The sequence below is a fragment of the Solanum lycopersicum genome, chromosome 3 (assembly GCF_036512215.1).
Source record: "Solanum lycopersicum chromosome 3, SLM_r2.1".
In the NCBI taxonomy this organism is placed as follows: Eukaryota; Viridiplantae; Streptophyta; class Magnoliopsida; order Solanales; family Solanaceae; genus Solanum; species Solanum lycopersicum.
In genome coordinates, this window is record NC_090802.1 from 59,019,840 (window position 1) to 59,029,979 (window position 10,140).

The 10,140-nt window shown below is 35.2% G+C and overlaps 1 protein-coding gene across 1 annotated transcript; it reads right to left on the minus strand.

Annotated features, from left to right (window-relative positions):
* Positions 1-1,697: 1,697 nt before the first annotated feature.
* Positions 1,698-9,885, minus strand: LOC101257458 (lysine-specific demethylase REF6). Its single transcript, XM_004236265.4, has 7 exons — positions 8,734-9,885; positions 8,179-8,257; positions 7,646-7,713; positions 7,381-7,531; positions 4,484-5,172; positions 3,734-4,354; positions 1,698-3,275 (listed from the first exon to the last, which is right to left on the minus strand). Exons 1-7 carry the CDS (start codon positions 9,563-9,565, stop codon positions 1,957-1,959), a joined length of 3,759 nt encoding a protein of 1,252 aa, XP_004236313.2. The 5' UTR covers positions 9,566-9,885; the 3' UTR covers positions 1,698-1,956.
* Between the last annotated feature and the right edge of the window lie 255 nt (positions 9,886-10,140).

A 10,140-nucleotide genomic window follows, 5' to 3' on the forward strand; every position in this document is an offset into this window, starting at 1 on the left:
GTACTTGAATATTTAATTGTGCTACTTTAGAATTTTCGTTGCTTCAAAATAAAAGGAAACTCCCTCTATTTATAGACAATAAAGGATAGTGTGAACAAATATTAATTGTGGATAAGAAATGTCACAACTCTTTAGAAAAGTCACAACCCTTCGGAAAAGTCACAACATTTTATAAAAGTCACAACTTTTCATGAAAAGAAAAGACTAGTTTTATAAATAAATAAAATTTTAAAAAATGTTAATCTGTGACGGTGCCACATAGACGAGCTTAAGATTTATATATATATATATATATATATATACAATTTATTTTTTAAAAAAAATCAAATCAAATTATAAATAAATAAAAATAAACTATGAAGATATTTTTAGTGCGAACTTTATCAATCCCGTACGTCAAAAAGTAACATTTATTGCATACAAAAGTTGTGAAAGCAAACTGAGTATTCATTGGACTCGCATGAATTTTGTACAAAATGTTTGTAAGAGATATCTAGTAGACTTATTACACGTTTTTGTTAGGTAAAAATACGAGAATGTTTTATGTTTTGTGAAATTCAATATAACATTTGATGTAATATTCCCTCTGATTTATTTAATTTGTCAATTTTATAAATAAGAAGATTAACTTTACTTACATTTTAACTCATTTTAATATAATTTATTTATGTGTCTTATCCATCAATATCAAGATTAACAATGATGTTTTTTTGGAAACTTTATAACTAATATTTATGCAGGTGATCAGTTCTATTTATATGTTCAAAAAGAATTAATTTTGACTACAAGATAGGAAACTTATTAATTAATTCTATCTTTGGTAAATTAATAATAATGTGAGGTAAATAGTTTAGTAATATGGATAAGTAATATAACATGGAAGAAGTACTTGTTCGGAATACTCATATAAATTTTTTTAAGTCAAAATAATTTTTAAGCACTTCAATAGTTATATAAAATATATTTTGCTGATACATATGAAATTGCTTAAAAATTCAACGGAGCCTTTAATTTTCATTTGATTATATTTATTTATGATACTTCTTTGGTTACAAATTACTAGAATATCGAAAAGCTCATAAACTTGCTTCAGAATCAACAATACATATATATACACACTTCTTTTTCTTTTTTTTTTTAAATTAGTCTTTGAGTACATTGTATCCTTAATAATTATAAAAATATAATCTCAATTGTTTTGTTATTTTATACTTCACGATATGATTTAATATTTTTAATTTACTTTACCAATATTTAATTTTAATTTACTTTGATCAATATTCGTTAAGTTGTATCAATATAGTTGTATTATGAAATACAATAGTACAATATATCAACAGTAAATTATGGTCCTATTGAGTCTGACACCCAAATATATAAGAAAAATGATAAAAGGGCGATAAATAAATGCACTTGATTCAAGAAAAGACAATCAAAATAATAATAACGGAAGCGAAGAAATCGTAGCGAAAATAGTAAAAAAGCTAGACAGAGCATTCTGGAGAAAAAGAAGAAGATATAAATGTAGAAAACAAATGACTGAATTCTTTGATCTAGTCTAAAACTTTAGATGAAGATGAGCATGTTTAGATCTTTTCCTCAGGTAAATATTGTATGATGATGTAGTAAACACATAAAATAAAAGAGCATACCAAGAGTCCAATCCTGCAGCAACTGAACAAGAGAAGAATGGAAAAGAAGAAGAAGAAGAAGAAGAATCCACTTCCACATTTCATTTCAAATGTTAAATTCCTTGATTTTGGAAATAATTCTTACAGGATTGAAGCAATTGAACTACTTCAAATCAATGAATGGGGCCAATGAGGTACCTTGACTGAGGAGAGTTATCTGGTACCAAGAGAGACTTACAAAACGAAACTTGATCCTACACCTACCCCTATGTCTGTTAACTGAACAGTTCCATCAGTCATGTCAAATTACAATTTGCTTTCGTAGTCAACTTCTTCCCTTCTTCGAAATATGACCTGTCTTCCTCTTGTGACGACTGAAATCTGACACAAAACGAAATGTCTGGCCACACCCGATCTCAGAACAAGCATAAGGACGTGCACCTGTATGAACTCTTATGTGTTCAGTTCGAGCCCATGCCCACTTAAAAGTCATCTTGCAGCCCTTCCAGGGGCATTTCAGAGGACGGTCATCCATATGAACCCGTCGATGCTGTACCAAATACTTGTGTGAGAAGAACTTCTTCTTGCACCCTTCGACAGGACAAACATTCTTTTTATGCAATGTAAGCTCCTGCTTTGAGCTAAAACTCATACTGCACCCTTCCAAGTCACAATGATATTCTCCTTCCTCCCTCATCCTTTTACCTATATTACTTCTAGGACCCTTCGTTACTGGTTCTTTCTTTGCAATGCTATTTGCAAAAGGAAGTTTGACCTTGGGACCTTTCTTGCTTTCGTGCTGCTTAGTTGGAGCTGGCTTGGCCTTCACCGACTTGGCGGGCGACTCGTTGCTCGGTTTTGGAATTCTTTTCCTCAGACGGGTGCTAGGCCCACCATCTGGATCATCATCAATGAGTGAGCCAAATATCTTCTTCTTATCAACATCCTTTTGAGGTTCAGGAGTCTCATATTTAATTCTCTTACTCCTAAGATTAGTTTTCCTCCGGTGCTGCTGAAGTATACTACTAAGTAAAGAATCATCATGATCATCTGCTATTATTAATTGAGCATTCGAAGCATTCCTACTTGCTGCTGTACTACTCCTCTTTTTTCCAGTCTTGCAAGTTGTAGCGACAGTTTTACCAGTCGGAGTCCTTTCACGTGGTCTCTCAGACTTCACCTCAATCTTAATCAGGGCTGAGATGCTTTTGTTCTGTTCTTGTTCTTCATCAATAGTCCTCTCAGTAAGCAGAGGATGAACCTGACTAGACATCCAGACTTTACCACACCATTTTCCAGCAACAATTGCTCTCCTCTGCTTCCCTAACCCTCTCCCAGTAAACTCTGATTTTTCTGGGGTATTATCTGGAGAATCACGACCAAATGCATTGTATATAATGAAGTTATAAGGCATCTGTTTACTATAGAGAGGAGAACGGCTTAGATTGGCACTGTAGAAGAGGTTGATGTCTAATTTCACAGTCCAGTCCCCATTGCCATGTATAGCTTCTTCACTTTCCAAAGCTGATTGTATCATTTCCTCATCTTCTTTACTGGCCTCACGGAATGAAATCTCTCTCCAGAAATGATCACTCCCCAACTCTTCAGCCACTTGTTTAGCTTGAGCTTCTAGCTTGGGATAGTCTGCCAATATCTCAAGATGTGTCAAGGATATGCAAAAGAATCATACCAAGTGACTGAACCACAAGATCAGAATAATTGGGTGATAAGACCAACACTATAGCTACATGAGTACATAAAAGAAGAAGCAGTTTTTCTCCCAATCTTACCTTTTATGGTAACCACTTGATGTTTTCAGTCAGATAGTCTTGTATATTCTCAAAACTACCTAATGAAGTCTATCAGTAACCTTTTTTTTCCTAGAGAATAGTAGCAGTTACACATCATCTTTAAAATCATGATTGAAAATATGAAAATAAATCAGTTATCTCATTTAACAGATGATTATTAACACATACTCAGGTGCAACTGGGACCAAAACTCTGTTTTTCTCCCTAGATGAACATTGGATACCCTTGCCTTACGAAAAGCTTGTTGCAGCAAGAGTAAGCTATTTAGTCAGAAACCAAATTAGAGCTCACCTGGATGACAAAGAAGAGAAATATGTGCTCCACCAATTCGACGGAGCTGTTCTTCTACTTGTACAGCATGCTGGAGACAGAATACATGTATTCTGAAAGAGTCTTCATCAGATGTTGAAGTGAATTGCATACGTGCATTATCAAATAGAGCAACAGCATTGTTTTGTGCTATTTCCCTTATATTGGAAATACACTTTGCAGGGACTTGATGGGACCTTGGTTGATGGCTTGACCTACCAAATAAAGTATTTGATTCCCCTGATGGGTAACTTTCATTCTCCAACTGAACGGAATTGTCAAATTTTTGACAGTTTCTACCTTGAGATACAGCTCTTTTTTGTCTGTGGTTTCCGTAAGGATCAATAACTCGGAGAAAAACCTCATCCTCAGACTCTGTATGTCTGCTTTCACAAGCTTCAACAGGAATATCTACTTCAATCTCATCTTCATCAGAATCTGACGAATTGGCATAAGCTAAAGCCAACAGGCCAAGGGAAGAAGTTTCTTTACGTGCGTTGGTCCTTGAAAGCTCTTCTACACTTCCATTATTCAATTTCTGAATTCGATCAGATGACTCTACTGGGTCATCAATCAAGGCAGGAGCCCTTTTAACAAACCGTCCTGCAATCAACACATAAAGCTTAACCATAACTTGTCCTGCCAACCAGATATGTGAGTAAAAAAAAGAGACAGGATTTAAAACATTAGAAATTGCATAATTTGCAACAGATCATTTCATGAAGAAGATACCAGAACTGGAATCTGATTCTGCAGCATTTGGGTCCCTACCAGTAGCAGTTACGCCACTTACACTTCCTGTCCAGCCATTGAAATCACTATAATCAGATGACATCAAATGACGAGCAGCTGCTTCTGTTGGTCGAATTATGGCCACACACGTATAACATAGGATCCCACAAGTTGCACAAGAAAAAAGTCCTTGCTCCGACAGTGTATCGCATTTGTAAGTCATTCCTCTTGCGGTGTCCAGGTTCACTTTTTGGGTTTCTGGAGAGGATTGGGCATCATCCTTTCTGCCAGAGTCTGGCAGTCTGTTACCAGTGTGCCAAGAAGAGTACTTTCCCTTCTCTAAAGAGATGCCTGCATATTGTTTCATCCCCTGTTTCCTGCCTAGTTTGAGATCATCATATGCGGAATCTTTTTTACTCTTCACCTCGTGATCTGAATTGGATGAACTGGGGAACAACCTGGAATTTACCTTTGACTGGGATCCAGCTACTAAATTAGAGCAAATAGAAATCCCTGGAGAGTTTTGAGGGAGAAGTACAACAGGTGATCCTTCTCCAAGAATGTGAAGAAGATAATTGTTAGAGTTTAAATCTTCAACAAATAGTTCTTTGACCAACATATCTCCTTCACTCTTTTTCTTGTCCTTCAGGCGAGAACTCCTTGGTTCTATTCTAATGTTCTTTGGTACTCTGCAGTAGAAGATTAAAGATGCTAAAGAAACCAACACAGAGATCCTTACCTAACATACATGATGTTCTGAAGAGATTGTAAAACGTATTGCCGTATTCAATGGGTTTAAATCACCATAAATCGAGTGAAGCAGTGATTTAATCAAACATATATAATCAGTCCGTGTGACCCTCTAGATGCAGGAATGCAGAACTTACTATTTATCAAGTTCAATTTAACATTCCTTGCAACTGTATGTACAAAGATGAAATCATCAGGAAGGATCCGGTCTTTTGATGGTTTCCTTATACTATATAAGATTAAGCTACAGAAAGAAACAGCAGCAATGGCAAGAAAAAATGTAATGCAGAAAGAGTGGGAGAACATCCTTGAATCCGATAACCTCAGAAAAAAACTAAGAGTAAGACACAGTCAATCTGCACAATACCTGAAACTATCATGAAACATTGTCCATCCACACTCCCAAACCCCTTTATAATATGCTAAAGCAGAAAAAAAGGATTGACATGTGAACAGAACTGCATTGATCAGCTTCCCTAAAAGGGTCTAATTTCCTTGCATAGATTGGTAGGAACATTAAACATGTGGTCTCATAAAATAACCATCGCGATACATCAGTGTTAAAACTAAATAAATAAAACGTTAAAAAAGAAAAATTACTGCAATAAATTCCTAATCTTTTAAGGAGTAAGGTCAACTAATAAACATTAGAAGGTCAAACATTTTTTAGAAAATTGTCGGAGATGGGCATAAGGTAACTACATCAAATATCTAAGTTGCTCGAACTCTTCAATTTCGCTGCCGCACCCCTGTCACCACTGCGTGGGTGTGGGATCTGTACCTGATTCGGTCAATTAATTTTGGGTACAAATCAACAGAGAAATTCAATACAGATACCTATAATTTATGTAATTAAAAAAAATAAGGTGAAATTGAAGAAAATGGAAATAGCTTGTATAAACAAATTTCTATGTCAGTTTTTTTTTTTTTAAACTGGAAAAAAAAAAAAGACTGACATAGAAATTTCTCAATACAAGCTATGTCAGTCATTTTCCTTATATCTCCTTCGAAAAGGCTTGACAAATAGAATGTATTTATACTACATGTCCCTCGTATTTCGCTTCGTAACACTAAATTTTCTTGTGGTTTACAATACTACATGTATCTTTCTTGTTTTTATTTCTTTGCAACAATTTTTTGGACTGAAGCGTAGTAGTTTTTGTTTTAATATGTTTACCATTAATGTGAAAATTCTATTGTTTGCCTAATTTGCCCTTACTAATATACTCTTCTGTTTAATTAATTTTATAAACATCTTTTTTTTATTCAGCAACTTCAAACCACCATCTTTGTTTTAGTCAAAACAACGCAACTACCCGAGACAAGTAACGGTGTTGTTTTTACCGTTGAAAAAAAGTACAAGGAAAATGACTGTCATAATCACCCATCCATTTGCTCTCTATGTCTATCTCTTGAAACATAGGAGAGGAAAAGTGTATTTGTTCCCATGATGATTAAACCAAACCCTCATTTGGCTCAAGAGCAAGGCCGTCGTTGTACTTCTTGTTATGTACGATTCTCTTCTTCAATTTCCAACATCTGTTATTTTTATATACTTCATTTATTAAAATACAAGTTCTGGTCATAGGAATTCGGAAGTTCGAACGCTAATTCTTCGTTCTTCTTCCCTCCTCATCAAGCCTCTTTCCAAAACCTATTATTTTATGTTTGAAATGGAAATGGGGTATTCTGTGGTATGTTTCTTTTCTTATTCCATAGGAAACCTTCTTCATTTTAGGTATATCCTATTATTTCTTTCTTTCCTTGTTTACCTCCTTTTTTTGTGTAATTCTGAAGTTGTTAAAACCTGTTTATTAAAATAATTCCAGCAATTCAAACCACCAATTTTATTTTAAATGATTTCTTTATAAAAAGATGTTAATCGAATTCATTAAATGAAGGAATATATTAATTAGTCAAATTGTTAATCTTTTACATCAATAATAAATGGGTTAAAGAATTGTCACAAACAAAGCAATAAAGCAAAACAAGGAAGGTAAGCATAATATCAAAAACCAAAAGAGAAATTAGTGTTACGAAGCGAAACCTACGGAAAGGTCTATAGGAAGTCTATTATTATTTACCGTAAGGTTCCAATAATTCAGGAAAATAGCATAATCAAATTTACCTATGGCAAGAAAACAAACCTTGAACACAGTGAAAGTGCAAGATCATAAAGCAACTGGAAATGTGACACCATTGGAGGACAATTAATTGATGCTCTACGGATTGCAGCATCTTTTGCGACTCTCAGCCACTCAGGAGTAGCAATATTAGAAGCCTCCCCGCAATTAAATCCTAAATTTTAAAATTGTACAAAGCCCAAAAATTTTCATCATCTTCCTTCACTACAACTACAGAGGAACAAATACATCCAATACATAATTATATTTAACAAAGAAACTGTCTTACCATGACTAAACCCTGAGTGATAGGCTCGTGGAAAGGTAACAACAAACTCTCCAGCATTTTGCACCAGCCTGAATTCAAAAAGGATAGTCAGGAATTAAAATGGTGTCCTGTCGCCAGATTAATATAATAATATATCATGCATCACAAAGATGATGTATCTACGTTCATCTAATAGTGTTTACAGGGAAAACAATTAGAAGGCTTAAAAAAGCAATCCTTAACATGTCGGAAATGACACAGCTATTAGCCACTCTAAAGTTGAAATACTATTGACAGGTTTCCCCCAAAACCAGCAACGAATGGTTCTCATATAAGTGTCTTCTCCAGCAGAAAATACATTATCTGGCTTGCTCTTATTCCACTTGAGTTCTCTGTCATGAAACCTATACCCATTCAGCTTAAAAGCTTACAGAAAATATCCTCTATGTACACAAAACAAGAAGCATAAAACCCAGAGGCCATCACAATGCCAACAATATTAATTTGTAGACCAACAATAACACAAAAAAGGAAATGCAACACCAGTATTTCACCTGCAGCATGGAATACCAGCACTAAGCAGTACTTCAGGTGACATGACTGTGGTCTTCTCCCCAAGTGTAGCAAAGGTAACTGAAAGAAAATACAAAGGTATAGAGTTCAAGCTCACTGTGTATACTAGTTAAAGATGTAATGTGACGAATACATAACTAGAATTAATCTAAACAGTAACTGAGGTCAATCATCAAATAGCAACAAAGTGATCAAACTTGTTGCAGAACAAAGTACTTGTTTAAGAATAACCATGTACAACTTAACAGAGAATTATATCCCTGGACATTGGTAAACAGAGCTTTGTATTCTTTTGCAGTGAACTGCAAAAAGAGACAAAGATGGGGAATCTGTTTGTTCATAGACTGGCCAAGAGTAGAAGAAGCCCCTCATATTCAGTTCAAATTTGCATAATCCACTGCTGGCAAACAACTAAACAAAAGAAGGTAATGACTTATATTGCTTCTCATAATTAAAGGTACAGATGACAGAAAACAGGACAAACACTTGAGCAAATATCAATACTTTCGCATACTAGGAGTGCCAATTAGACTCACCAAGAGGATTAGTTTCTCCTGCATAACCTTGGACCCTGATCACCTCTTCAAATGCCACCGCTGCATCCCTGGGCACACCATACCAAGTCTTCCCAGAACCCATATGCAAGTAATTCAAGCTATGCAAGTCATGATCCTCAACATGCCAAGCAAACCAACTAAACATCATTGCAAGATACACCATAGGGGAAGTTACCCCTGGGATCTCCTCTTTCATGAACTTCAGTAAAGACCCTTTTGACCTTGACACTCCTCTCATATTCCACTCTGTATCTGCCAGAGTACTCACTTCCCCAATACCCCCTGCTGCCAAAGAAGCCTTCTTTGGCGCAAATGCAGAACCTGGCATATCATTTGCATACTCCACCGAAAAGGGTTTATCCACAGTGGCTTTCCAATAAAGGGTTTCAACTTCAAGTGGTGTCAATGCTCTCTTTGAATTCTTTCTCAAGTAATTCTTCTCAAAGGCTTTAGCTTTAGCCTGAAATTGCTGAACCGTATAGGTTTCTCCGCTTTGCCAAACGGGTTTCTTAACGGGTCGGTGCTTCCTCGGACAAAACCCGATCTGCTGCTGCCTAGTAGTAAATGTTGGGCCATTAGAACCGGCCCGAGCTGACAGTGACCGGTTTAGGTTAGCAAGAGCAGTTTTCTTCGGTGGTGCAGGTACTGGAGGTACAATTTTGCAAATTCCATACTTAGAAGCTTCCTTTTCGATCTTGAAAATGTAAGCAATGGGATCTTGAAATTCTTCTAGGGTTGGATGATACTCTGGTGCCACTGGTAGGGTTTTCAACCATGAAAATACCTCAATGTTACCACTTGCCTCTGCCATTAATCAAATAATTAGTACTATTTTATTTTTTTTAGTACACCCAAAAACACATATATCAGTAAGATCTACAAGAGAAAAAACATTGTGGAAGAAGGATAAAGAAACACAGAGAGAGAGAGAGAAAGAAGAGAGAGAAATAGGTGTAGAGATTCTCTATTCTCCCATTTTTCTCTTTGATATTTATAGCAGAAAGAAGTAATTTTTATACTAGCAGTTAGAGCTATTTCTCCTCTGTTCTTTGTGCCAAAAAAGAAAAAAAAAACAGAGGATAGAAAAAAAAGGGGCAGAGCAGGGGAGAGAAGTAAAACAAATAAATTGTGAGTTTTTTTATTTGTGTTTCTACAGCTAAATAACTCTTGAAAATGACACTGTGGTTGCACTATATTCACTCTTTTGCCAATCTAATAACTTTCATCGAAAATCAAAATAATAATCAAACAAATATAATTAGATCGATCAAAATAAATATATAATTTGCCTAAAATTATAAGTTGACTATTTGAAATTGTTTTTTTCTAATTTCATCTTTAAGTTCGAATTCATTTTTGGATTTGTCGGTTCGTTTTTTTCATTAC

Bases quoted from the DNA above. Each gene is read 5' to 3' on its own strand.
- LOC101257458 (XM_004236265.4), bottom strand. From the start codon at position 9,565: ATGGCAGAGGCAAGTGGTAACATTGAGGTATTTTCATGGTTGAAAACC. The intron at 8,258-8,733 runs GTGAGTCTAATT...ATTTTCTTTCAG, and splicing joins AGGAGAAACTAATCCTCTTG to TTACCTTTGCTACACTTGGG. The intron at 3,276-3,733 runs GTGAGCTCTAAT...AGATATTGGCAG, and splicing joins TTCTCTTCTTTGTCATCCAG to ACTATCCCAAGCTAGAAGCT.